Here is a 12,778-nt window from a genome sequence, read left to right as displayed (position 1 = left end):
TCACTGTGTAAATGTGTGTGCCTGCTGCATAGAGGTATGTCAATGTTTTACTGTGAGTTGTTGGGTACTAGCAGCATGCATGTGCACGCCTCAGAGTGTAGGTGGCTGTCAGAGAGATACTGAATGTGTTACTGATGTGTTAATATGCATGACCGTGTGTTTTTGTGTGTCTGTGTTTGATTTGCGGTGTGTGTGTGTGTGTGTGTGTGTGTGTGTGTGTGTGTGTGTGTGTGCACGCGCGCCTGTCTTCAGGTGATCTCACCTCCTGTGACAGGAAAGGGATGAGCTGGGCACAGATCACGTTCAGCCGCTTGGCGATCTCTGTCTGCAAAAAAATGTAAATGAGATTGCGTGTGAGGACACCATGTGTGTGCTCATCAAAGCAACACACACCCCAGAACCTGAGCAGGTCTGGCTGCGAGGGCCAGTGTTGTAAATATTTCAGCTCCTCACATTTGGTCCATGCAAATCCAAACACTACCAAGAAGCCCGGGTAAAATATTCATGGCCAGTATCGAATGTGACCACCCATCCCAGAGTGTGCGTGGCTACCTGCTGGGGGTCAGTGGGCTTAGCCATGGACGTCTGCCAGCTCTTCCTCCCCCCATCTCCTTCTCTCACTACCATTAGTGAAGTAATCAAGCCTACACACTGTGCCATGTGTTGTATCAGAACCATACTCTGTCTCCCCCCCACCACACACACACACACACACACACACAGTAATGATATGCATGCAGAGATCATGATGACAACATCATTATGACCGGGGGCCATTTTCCTGCTGACAGCTAGCCTCTGCTGTACCGTCTCCCTCTTCTCTCGCCCGGCCAGGCGACACAGCCCCACACATCACACCACTCCCTACCAACTGATTTATTGACGCTGTGGTCAACTCCCACCCCCCACCCTCTTTCACACTCTTCCTCCTCTCCCTTCTTCCTCTTGCCTCTGCTCATCTCGTCCCCCCCTTCAACCCTCATCCTCTTCCCTTATTCTGCAGACCAGCAGTACAGACCCCCCCCTCCTTTCAGCACTTGCCTCCATAAATCCATCAGCACCCTCACCAGGGAAACACAATGATTTCTTGTTAGAGAACGCCAACTACTAAATGACATCTTCAGGAGAGAGGGAGCCAGGGAGATCGGAGAGAAGGGCACGGTGGTGGGGGAGGGAGAGAGCAAATAAAACGAGAGACCGTGAGCAAGTGAGCGCAAGAGAAAGAGCATAAATAGGGGAGTACAAAATGGGAGAGGGAAATGAAAAGAAGGGGGAGGGGAGAAGGAGGCGGGGAGGCTCTTGTGGCGTTGAGGAAATGAAAGCCAATGAGGCAGGATGCACAAGGAGGAGGGGGGAGTGAGAGAGAGAAAGAAAGAGACAGAGAGAAGGAAGGAGGAGGGCAGGGTGATTCGTGTGGCTTGTCAAAAGCAGAGCGATTGAGATGGCAAAACGAAGGGAGAGAGCAGACGCTCTGAAGGCAGTGACCTGATTTAAAGTGAAATTCAGCATGGACTGTATGTCTGCAGGAGAGAGGGAGGAAGAGGGAGAGACGGGATGGGGTGTCAAGGAAAGACAGGCGCGGGGGGGTATGATATAAAGAAGGTGAGAAATGGAGAAAAGGAGAGGGGGTTATATAGAAATTAAACTACGGGATATAAGGATAGAGAGACAGAGGAGGAGGTTATAGAGAAAGAGATAGAGGGAGGGATAGAGGGAGGAGGAGGATGAAGTCAGCAGTGGTAATAGACAGGATTTATGAGGGGAGAGAAGAGGATGTTCCGCCTGCTTTGGGAAGGAAGGGCACATCTCTCCTCTCCTCTCGTCTGTCTAGAAATAGGAATTCGGTTTGCAAATCCTATTAATGCAACAGCAGCACAGTGCCATGGGTCCATCATGGGCGGGTTAGCATGTTGTGCTGGAGGCCAGTTCTCTAGATTCTCCCAGAAGCATAGTATACATACATTACTCATCTAGTCGCAGGTCGACTAGAGAGGGAGGTTAGACTCACCTGTTTGTGCATTTCAATATTAAGGCCGTAGGACATCTCGTAATACTGTAAAAGAGAGACGGAAATTGATGGTTGTACATTTGCATATATGCAGATCTACGATTTATTTTTTTAAACACCTTTCAATGCTGGATGAGTGGGCAAGTCGATTTGCTTGGTTTTATTCATTTATTTAATGACCTCAGCTCTGGGCTATGCCAACCTGGCATGTGAGCACAGAGATGGAGGTGGTGTCAATCACTCAGTTAAGAGCAAGGATGGAAAATCGTTGTCGGGCAGAGCTGAAGTCATTTTAAAAACGGACGTTGTAGTGAGACATTCTGACATGTCATTTTCAGCAGGGTTGGTTAAGGAGTAAAAAGTGAGGGGGTTGACAGCTAGGTAGAAGACATAAAGAAATGGCAGCGCTGAGAGCTTTTTGATGGAGCAGTGGACTCCGTCCCTCCATATTCTGCAGAAGTGTGTGTGCTCAATAAAAGGGCCCTTCCTGACAGCTGGCTGTTGTGTTCTGCCGGTGTGCCAAGATTCAGAGCTGTTGCTAGGCGACTTGCAGACTCCAAAATTCTGAGCTAAAAAGAAGAGAGAAATGGGTGGAGATGTATGCCAAGCGCCGGGGCTGTGCCAGACTGCCACATAGCTCCTTTTGCCACAGTGGGCACTGGGCAACACACAGTCAGCTGTGGTTAGGGCGCTCTCTGATCACAGCCTCGGTATGAACACCGCCAGGAATGTGGAGGATTACCCATATCAGAGCTGGAGACAACACACGCACACTTCAAACATACACACAACGTAATATGTGCTGTGTGTGCTTGCATACGTCTGTGGTCCATGTGGTTTCCAGTGGGTGTGATGTGTAATCCCTTGCCAGATGCTGGCATGAGTGGTACAGTGTAGTCAACAGACAGACAGACAGCTGTCTGTGTGTTACCAGAGAGAGAGTTGTCTTGTCTGTCTGCTCCGTCTGGGAAAGCTACACAATGGATCTCAACTCTTCTCCTGCAGAAATGAACCATCAGCATGTTGTTCGTTAGAATGGATCTCAACTCTTCTTCTGCAGAAATGAACCATCAGCATGTTGTTCGTTAGAATGGATCTCAACTCTTCTCCTGCAGAAATGAACCATCAGCATGGTGTTCGTTAGAATGGATCTCAACTCTTCTCCTGCAGAAATGAACCATCAGCATGTTGTTCGTTAGAACGGATCTCAACTCTTCTCCTGCAGAAATGAATCATCAGCATGGTGTTCGTTAGAACACCCAAGGTTGTGGATGGGGAGTGTGTGCGTGTGTTCTTGCGGGTCTCACCATGACGTAGTGTCTCTGGATCTCAGTCTTCTCTGTGGCCAGTTTCTCACACTCCATCTTCAGGCTGTAGGAAAGATTTAGAGAAAGGCAGATACTCTATCATAATACTGTTCTATTTTTTCGGATTCATACAGTACATCTAAAAAGTTCCCGACAGACAGAGCCTGAAATATATGAACATTAACACAAACACAGGTCCATATTTAGTAGGCAGTGCAGACACCTGCAGCTAGATTTGTCCCAGCAAAGATAGGATTGGGCTGGTGACAGGACATTATCACTTCAGAACACACCAGGAATAGATGACTCACGCTTAGCGCTCGACACCAAGCCAGAACAGACCAGGCAAGCCAGGACCAAGGTGTCATAGAAGGGCAGGGTACGCGACGCACCTCTCCCTCCCAATCCCTCCACTCTCCCCCTTCCAATCTCCCTCCCTCAGTCCCCTCCTCCCTCTCTCCTTCCCTCCATTTGTCCCCCTGTCCCTTTGTCTGACCCTTCCTCTCTCCGTATGTCCCTGCCAAGTCACCCTGTGACCATGCCGCACCAAGGCAACCCAGGAATCCTGAGCCCAGCACGCACACAGCCCTCCTTTAAAAAGAAAAGATTCACCCATTTTGAATGTTAGTTTTTGTGCATCTCTGCATGATGTTCCAACAATTCCCAGAGTGAATTCATGTTTATCAGAGCTATTGCCATTCAAGCAGGCAGAAAAATCAGCCGCTCACTACATTGGAATTTAATAGGAGATTGTGAAAGCCATTAACTATATTTTTGCAATATTCCTACCTCACGAAATGTGTAATTTAACTGAGGGTCCTTCACCTTATTTATCTCTTATATCTCTTATTTGTCTGCCTTTTCAGTCCAGGCTGCATTGCATGGTGCCGTTGTGAATGTCAGACTCGATCTGCAGGTTGAACATGCTGAGACTGTAGACTCCTAAATTGATAGCTGTATAATTGCCTAAACAAACTCCACTAACTAGCTACTTCATATGCTGATATTGACTTAGGTATTATTGTGTGTAGCTACATTTGCTAGCTAGCAAGCCAGCCCATAGAGCATTGCATTGTATTTTTTTTTAGAGAACTTGAACTGTAATACATTTCCACAACAATTTTCACATTGCTACCAACCTTATTATAAACGACAAAATTAAACATTTGTTCACAAAAGATATTGTTCTCACATGAGTGTTATTTAACACCAATAATTATATGAATTAGTGGTTTTGGGTGGATTTTTCCTTTAAGGAATCAGCCAGTCAGCCAACAGCTCCCTCCCCTGTGTCCTTTACTCACACACCCCCCCTACCCTCGATTCCGTTCTCCTCTCCACCCTCCCCCTGGGCTGTATTTCACCCCGGCAGGCACGCTGCTGACTTGTTTGCGTGCGGCAGATTTATGCGTGGGAGAGCAGCGAGGGCCTGGGAAATTAGAATATGATTAATACTGCAACATTACCAGGCTGCAACAGGTAATAACAGCACATCCGCTCCCCTTCAGAAGGCCCGCGCTGCCGCACATAATTGACTCATTTATCACCGCCAGGGAGGGAGGGGGAAGGTGGTGGAGCAGACAAGAGGGTGAGGAGATGGAGGATGGCAGAAAGCTCAGGGGATTACATTTATTCCCCTGATAGATTTTATTACAGTGGAATTGCGGCTCTGCAGAAGTCACCTACAGCAGGATTTCTGAGAAGTGACAATTCTATCTGTATCTGTTCACCTAGACCTGGGCATCTCAGAAGGGTGACTTTCCTCACGTGTGTGGTACACGATACATACAAACACTAAGCTTGGGCAGTATACCGGGGTATTTAGAAAGTCACAGGATGGTTTTTCAATACCGTCAATAGTATTTCTTTGAAGTTTTTCTATAAATGTGAATATTTTTTGCTACTTTTTAAGTAAATACCTGCAGTCAACTTGCGCAATACATTAGGATATAAAGCAGATCACGTTCTTCATTTCACCGGTCACATTATTTTACATTATGAAGCTTATGATAGTTCCCCAGAACAGGTGAGCCAGTCACGTCTGTTTGTAAATAGCACAACAGCAGAAAGCAGAGCAGGTGAGTTCTGCTCCCTCAAAACACGAGACATCTGTGGCATTGTGTTGTGTGACAAAACTGTACATTTTAGAGTGGCCTTTTATTTCAGCCCATGAAACATGGGACCAACACTTCACATGTTGCGTTTATATTTTTGTTCAGTATAGCTTCAGTCTCATCAGATGACAACAGAAGTGCAACGCTATTTGGCTGGCAGCCACACAAAAAAAGCAAGGTATTTTTTGCAAAAACGATGCATGGCCATCATATTGCTCATGTTTAACATAAAGAATGTAGCCAGCTACATTTCCTAATGTTTTGCTTAGTTAATCTTGCATTTAACCAGAGAAAAGTAGGCTACCCCGAGAAAAGTGGCTAAACATCAGTCAGAGGCTGTCTGCTGATAGAATTCATGAATGGGAATTCTAATCCTAGTGGAGAAGTGCAACTGCAGCATAAAATTAGTCTGATGCTGAGTAGAAATTACAATAAGAAGCATTTTAGATAGATGTGTGCATTTATAAAAAAATATTCTGCGTGAAAAACACAGAATGTTGCATTAACACGACCTCTAAGTTTAACTTGCTAGTTATCTAAGTAAGTGGTTGAATTAAAATCAGGACACTGGGCATCATATAGTGTTACCTTTCTGCCGTGTTTGAGAAGTCAAAAACCTTTGGATGAGTTATCTGTACAGCTGTCACTGAGATGGCAGGGAGAGAAAGAGAGACCGAGAGAACGAGCGAGAGAGAGAGAGAGAGAGAGAGCGAGAGATGTGAGCCTGCTATGCAGCAGCGTCCTCTGCTCTCCTCTCCGTGACAGCAGATAAGATGATCGTCGGAATGCGCTACAAATCTGCAACCTGCCACCACTCAGACGGCTCTGTCAGCAGAGGACCATTACCCCACGCACACACGATTACACAGAGGCATGTATGTTCACTGCACACACACACTCCCTCACAAGCACACACACTGGTGTATTGCAGAATACATTGTATGGCTGGCTCCACAGGGTGTCCGAGCTATAGTAGCAGGTGACTAATGACGATGCTACATCTGCGCTACCTCTCCCTCTCACAACCCTCTACCCACACACCTGCATGGTGTTAATTAGGCCATGCAATGGCACATATGTCAAAACGTCTTGCAATGGAGAATGAAGATGTGCCTTCGTTATTGGACGAGTCCAGGTAGTCTTTCCCCATTGCAGTCCACTCCTGAAAGTGGAAAGTTGTTTACTCTAGTAGAATGCACATGGTGCAGTGCATCATCTGTTCCTCTCCTCATGTCAGTCATTGCATTACTTAGAGAGCTAGAAATGTCCCAATCAACTAGCCCATGTCTGCTAACGTTTTTTAGCTCGGTTTTTTTAGCTCATTGGTTTTGTTGTATCGTTTGAGTCACAAAAATATGACATGAACACACAAAAAAATATGTGTAGAATTGCAGGATTTAAGGGGGGGTTCCCAATGCTGGAAGGGGGCCATGAGTGAAAACGTTTGAGAACCCCTGTTCTAGAGCGTCGCGTAATGATGTAGGCCTGTCTAATTATAGACACGTTGACTAACAAATAGCATACCAAATGTAGGAAATAATAAAACGATGCATCAACTTTTTATTTTTCGCACGCCCTGTCAAAATTGTTCCGCCGTCTCTGCGCTCACACACACACACACACCAGCGAACCACCAGCCTCATCATCTCCCAACGGTGTGAGCGAGCACGCACTAAACAAGAGCTTATTCAGATTGACGAAAGTTGGACGAGAGGCATCGGGACAAAATGTAATTGACATAATATGTACATAAACTTTTCAATTTACATTTGCAATAGAATGTCCATGCCGAGAGAGGGTTCAGGTGACTTTCTAGGCTTCACAGTTCTGATGTACCATAAATGTCACAGTTAGTTTGCCATAAGTATGCAAACTATTCAAACTAGCTAGCTATGTGAGCAATTTTTCATGCATCTACCATATTACTCTTGATTAATGCAACAAAACCAGATTCCACTCTTGAATAATGCAACAATTCACAAGCATGTACAGACATTTAAATGGTTTGTTTTCTTGTCCATGCACTCATTCATTTAGCTGCAAGACAGTAACACAGCCAAAGTGGCACAGCTGCTAGCTAAGTAACGTTGGCTAACGACATTTGCTTCATCAAGTAGCTAACTTTAGCATTGTAAAAAATGAATATTTACCGCTCTCATACGAATATAAACGTACAGTAACGTTATCATACAGTGTCATTCATATTGTACAGCGCTAGGTAGCAAACTAAACGAACTATCTGCATCCTCCTCATACTAACTTAGCTAAATTCTGTTTACACTGCCCTGCTTGGAGGGGGGCAATTGTCAGGACTGTGGTGCATGACCTCTGCAGGTAGCGGTCGAGACGTGACAAGTTCTCAAGTTTACATTACAATAAAAGGTCTATGCAAGGGTGTTTTCCTCAGAATCTCTGGGCAATCTCTTGGAGTGAGAAGAGGCCCAAAGCTGCAATTTAGACACACAATAGCATGGTAACCCCAAACAGACCCCTCCCTGTTCTCTGTACTAACCAGCATGTGTGAGTTTACAGTAAAGATTGTGTGCACACACACACACACACGGCTAGTTTACTGTAAAGAGTCCTTTTATGACTACATGCCCACAGACCCACACCCGCATTAAAGCTAATTTAAGCACTAACCAGTAACCACCCCACCAAACACATGCTCAGTCACTAAGGTTGCAAAATTCCAGGAACTTTCAATAAAATCACTGGTTTCCCAGAAATCCTGGTTGTAAGAGTCCGGATTTCCTGTTTATTCCCTTCTGATTGTGGGAGTTTCAGGGAAAACCAGGGAGTTTCTTAAAAGCACAGAATTTTAACTGCTAAACTGCTTGCTGTGATGATACACATGGATTGGATGTTTACTAACACGTTAGTTCTAGTTTGTTGACTACCGGTATAATGTTAATATGGTGACAATGATGTAGGTGGTGTAACGGTCAGCAGTAACGGTATGAAGGTTTGGCTTTTGAGAGGATTTTGCGCCTGGTCACAGACAACTGTGTCGTGAACTGAAGTCCACAAGCGAAGGGAAAAGGTGAGAGGAGGAGAGCACAGATGCGAAAAGGAATTATACAACAAGCAAAGTGATGATGCTGTATGTGGCTGCTATGAAAGCAAACTGAATGAAACAGGGGGGGACCTACCGGAATATGTCCAATAGAAACTATTTTTTAATTGCAAAACAGAACTGTTTGGACAAAATCACCCCAGGGCCCAGTTTCCCAATGTTAAGTTCATCATTAGAACCATAGGATCGTAAGATGACCTTAGCCTTAAGATGCTTTGGGAAAATCAGATCAGCTAGATGCAGGCAAGAGTGTGCAAGGCGGTATTGAATGCATCACTGTCTGTCACCTTGATTACTCCAATTTGTCTCTCGACCTGTGCGCCTACATTATAAATGTTCATTTGTGGGCTAGGTTGTAGCAACTTCATGATGGGTAAATGGCAAATTCTCGTATCATTTAGTAGTCTAAACCTATCGATGTTACATTGAACTGGGTGAATGGAATATGAACGACAGTCATCCAATATGTTGTGATAGAAGAAAAATGCAAATAAAAATAAAAATGTGTCCTCCCTAATCTTAAACAGCACCGACCGCCACTGACATAAACCCAATGTTCCATCAGCTCAACACAGTCGGTTACACAAACACAAATACATTGTTGTTTTGAGCACAGTCCTGGTATCAAACAGTGCAATACTTGCAGAGCGGTAGAGAGGAGCGTGTGCTCTTGAGTGTTCCCTGAGTGGCAGCATGTTAACATTCTGAGAGCCTCTCCTTCACTTCAGACCTCAATACAAAACAACAACACACTTACTAGGCTACATGTGGGCCAACGCTGCTGTTCATATGAAAACTGTTTCTGTGTCACACACTCCCCAGTCACGACGACCAGTGTGTGTGTGTGTGTGTAGAGAGACCTACTGTAATAAGAGCTTCATATTTCAGCAGCTTCTCACTGTCTCCCTCCAGTCTGCTGATTAGAGGTTGTTTAAAGAGCAGCTGCAGAACACACACAGTGCACACACACACACACACACACACACCCACACACACACCCACACACACAACTAACTTGGCAGGCACAAACAAGTATACTTCATGCAGTAATGTGACAGCTGTACATTAGGTGACCCACCCATCTAGCTGTTTAATTAATATATTCCTCTTCTATAAAAGGTCCACATATCTAGTATCACACACACAGAAAGTAGATACACGCGCACACACACGCGCACACACACACACAGAATCACAAAGACAGAGAGAGACATGCAAACACACACACAGCTCATCATTCCTAATCCCTTTACCTCAGTCTCTTTCCTGCCTCCTAATCCATTTTAGCAACAGCAATCAGGCTCCAGCCACGATCAATAGGTCCAAAATACTAACCGAAGCCCTGCTATTTCTAGCCCTGATCTGTGTGTCAGGCTGCATTTAACTTGTCTGTCTCTGTCTGCACGCCATGTATTTTACCTAGAGTAAGTCTGATTAGTCTGTCAGTAATAGGACTGTAATATAGAGGTGTGTGTGTTGATGAGATCCTCTGTCGGGAGAGACCTTCAGCTTGCCTGTGTCTGCTGAGGGAGGCTAAGCAGGTCACCCCTAACCCAATAGACTGGTGTCTTACCTAAACATCCTTTGCATAACAATTTGCATGTGGCTCGCTGCCATAGAACGCTATAGTGGAATCTAGAATCTGCCACAGAATGCAATATATTAGTTGGAAGATAATGGAGTCAGTGTTAATCATGCAAGCATGGTTGTTGCCAAATAATATTGTGTTATTAATGCTTCAGATGTTTTATGACAGGCGCAGGGAGAGCGGTGCTACGAGGAACAGGGCTGCTGCCTGACCAGGCCAGTGTTCTGGCTCGGAGACGGTTGTTGGACTGTGGTGTGATACTGTGATTGGGCCGGCTGCTGAGTGCCAGCGGTGACGCTCGTAGTGCGATCCAGAGGTATGTCTGGAATCAGCCAGGCCCGTTTGAACGCTGGCCCGCTGTTTGTATGGCGAGCCTTTGAGCTGGAGGCTTGGTGGGGAGGAGTGGAGGGTGGGGGAAAGGGGGCCATACAATAGGAGTTAGCTGGGGGAGGGGGTGGAATAGCCAATTCTGGCTGGTCGAATCAAAGTGGGTGACTGTGTGAAGGTATGCCAAGAGAACAGAGGGAGGTAGAGCAGAGCTGGCTGGGAATCAGGCTGCGACGCAACAGCCAGCTAGAGTCCCACAGTCAAAGCTATTCAGGTCTTCTCTGGCTACATTCCTCAACATCAGAGCACACATCAAACACACAGATACAGAGACACACAGGAAGACACACACATCAAACACACACATTTTTGTATTGTTGTGAAGTCTCAATCTTCTGAAACTCCTTCCCCCAACAACAGAGCACCAGCCTCCCCCCTAACGCCCAGCAAACTACGCCAAGAAAACTTGCAAAGCATTGAAACCCATAAACACGTAGAAAGACTCATGTTCCATTTCATCTACAAACTAAAGGATGAAGAAGGCCTATGAGCCTCCATCCATTGTTGTGGTTCCTTCGGTTTCCTTTCCCTGGCCCCCTTTCTCCAATGTACTTTGCCGTCTCTCTCACATCTCCTTCTTCCCCCTTAGAAAAAGCTGAGGTTGAGGTTTGTGGGCGTTCTAGAACAGATCTGGTATATAACCAACCCACTTTCGCTTCTTGTCATGGAAGCCTAATAAGATGTTAAGCGGTTCTCCAACCACTGGTGGCCCCTGTAAGCTACATAAGCTGTAAGCTAGCACACACACAGAGAGACAGAGAGACAGACAGATAGACAGAGACAGAGAGAGACAGAGAGAGAGAGAGATGCAGTGTTTTCAGTTACTAGGGGAGGTTGTGTACCTGTGGTACTGGGTCTGGAGGAACTGGAACTCCTCCTTGATGCGGTCCAAGGTCTCTGGGTATGTGAGCTTCAGGGCCTGGGGGGTTCCCGAAGCTGCAACTGCGGACGCCGAGGACCCAGGGGGTGGCTGGAGAGGTGCCTGTGCAGAAAAAGAATAAGCACTGTGAGTATATAATTGTAAAAAGTGTGAAAATCTTTCAGTCAACACCCACTATATACTTAATATATTTTGCAGTGATTTGGCAATGTTCTCAGATTCTCAGAAATGGTATACGCATACCCATTTTATCACTGCATGTTTACATTCCAAGTTAGGTCAACATCCTTCATGTATGAATCAAATACCAGATGAGTGCCAAACAATAATTGTGTGTGTGTGTGTGTGGGGGGGGGGGGTCCTATGAGAGATGTGATTGTATGGGGAACAGTGGGAGTGAGTTGGAGAGCCATGATGAGTGAGCTGAAGCTGAAGGACAGAGCTGAAAGACACATAGGCGTGTGTGGTATGAGTGTATGGCGGGTGTGTGCACACAGAGAGGGGAGGGAAGATGTGGGGGAGACTGTACAGAAACCAGGGGAGTCAATAACCATTGTGATGTGACAACAACAAAAAAGTGTCGGGGCCAGATATGTGAGGGACACCAGGAGGGAGAGGGGAACAAGGGGCTCTTGATCAAATTAAGACACTTGTTTAATGTTTAAGTCTGGGTTGGAAGAAAGGAAGGAAAATACAGTGGGAGAATAGGGGACACCCCATCAGAGCACATGGGTGTTACCCACAACAGCCTGGCCCCTCCTCTCTGGTCCCACTCTGCTGGACTTTGAGCAATTAGTTAGCAGGGCCTAAGGGGTAATGCAGCAGGACAGCCAGACAAAGGGCCTGACGGCTGTCTGTCTGTCTCTCTGTCAATGGAGGCCCACCCCACTGCCCTGATGCTAAAGCTACAGATGAGGACTGAGGAGAGGCAGTGTTTGTGTGTATAGAAAATTATTGAGTGGGTTAGCGCCACTCGTGGGCCCTATGCAGAAGCATTAGACAGTCAAATGAAGTACAAGGCTTGTTCATTCTGCTGGATTCCCTGGTGGAGAAGGATAACTGGGGAAGGGAGAGGCCGAGAGAGAGGACATGCTGAATGTATTCAGCACTGGGTCCTGCATGTGATTGCAGTGTGGACCTGCACAGCACCACTAAAAGCATACAGGTATGCGTGTTAGCATGACACACTGAGTGTGTCCATGTCTACATAAACTTCACAGAACAGCGCAAACTGGCTCTAACCAGAATAGAAAGAATGGGAGGCCCTGGTGCACAACTGAGCAAGAGGACAAGTACATTCGAGTGTCTAGTTTGAGAAACAGACGCCTCACAAGTCCTCAACTGGCAGCTTCATGAAATAGTACCTGCAAAACACCTGTCTCAACGTCAACAGTGAAGAGGCGACTCCGGGATGCTGG

At 46.1% G+C, this 12,778-nt stretch overlaps 1 protein-coding gene across 5 annotated transcripts in view; it reads right to left on the bottom strand.

Moving 5' to 3' along the window:
* The window catches only part of LOC115158278 (transducin-like enhancer protein 1), a 41,781-nt gene that overhangs the window by 12,760 nt on the left and 16,243 nt on the right, over nt 1-12,778 (bottom strand). For all 5 annotated transcript variants that reach the window (XM_029707036.1, XM_029707035.1, XM_029707039.1 and 2 more), the window contains 4 exons: nt 11,323-11,462; nt 3,316-3,379; nt 2,009-2,053; nt 263-325 (listed from right to left, as the gene is read on the bottom strand). In XM_029707036.1, coding sequence (XP_029562896.1) covers nt 263-325; nt 2,009-2,053; nt 3,316-3,379; nt 11,323-11,462 — 312 coding nt within the window. The remainder of the gene's footprint in view (nt 1-262; nt 326-2,008; nt 2,054-3,315; nt 3,380-11,322; nt 11,463-12,778) is intronic.

The sequence above is a fragment of the Salmo trutta genome, chromosome 22 (assembly GCF_901001165.1).
Source record: "Salmo trutta chromosome 22, fSalTru1.1, whole genome shotgun sequence".
Classification (NCBI taxonomy): Eukaryota; Metazoa; Chordata; class Actinopteri; order Salmoniformes; family Salmonidae; genus Salmo; species Salmo trutta.
Note: the sequence above shows the minus strand (reverse complement) of the source record. Positions and strands in the feature narration are given on the sequence as shown.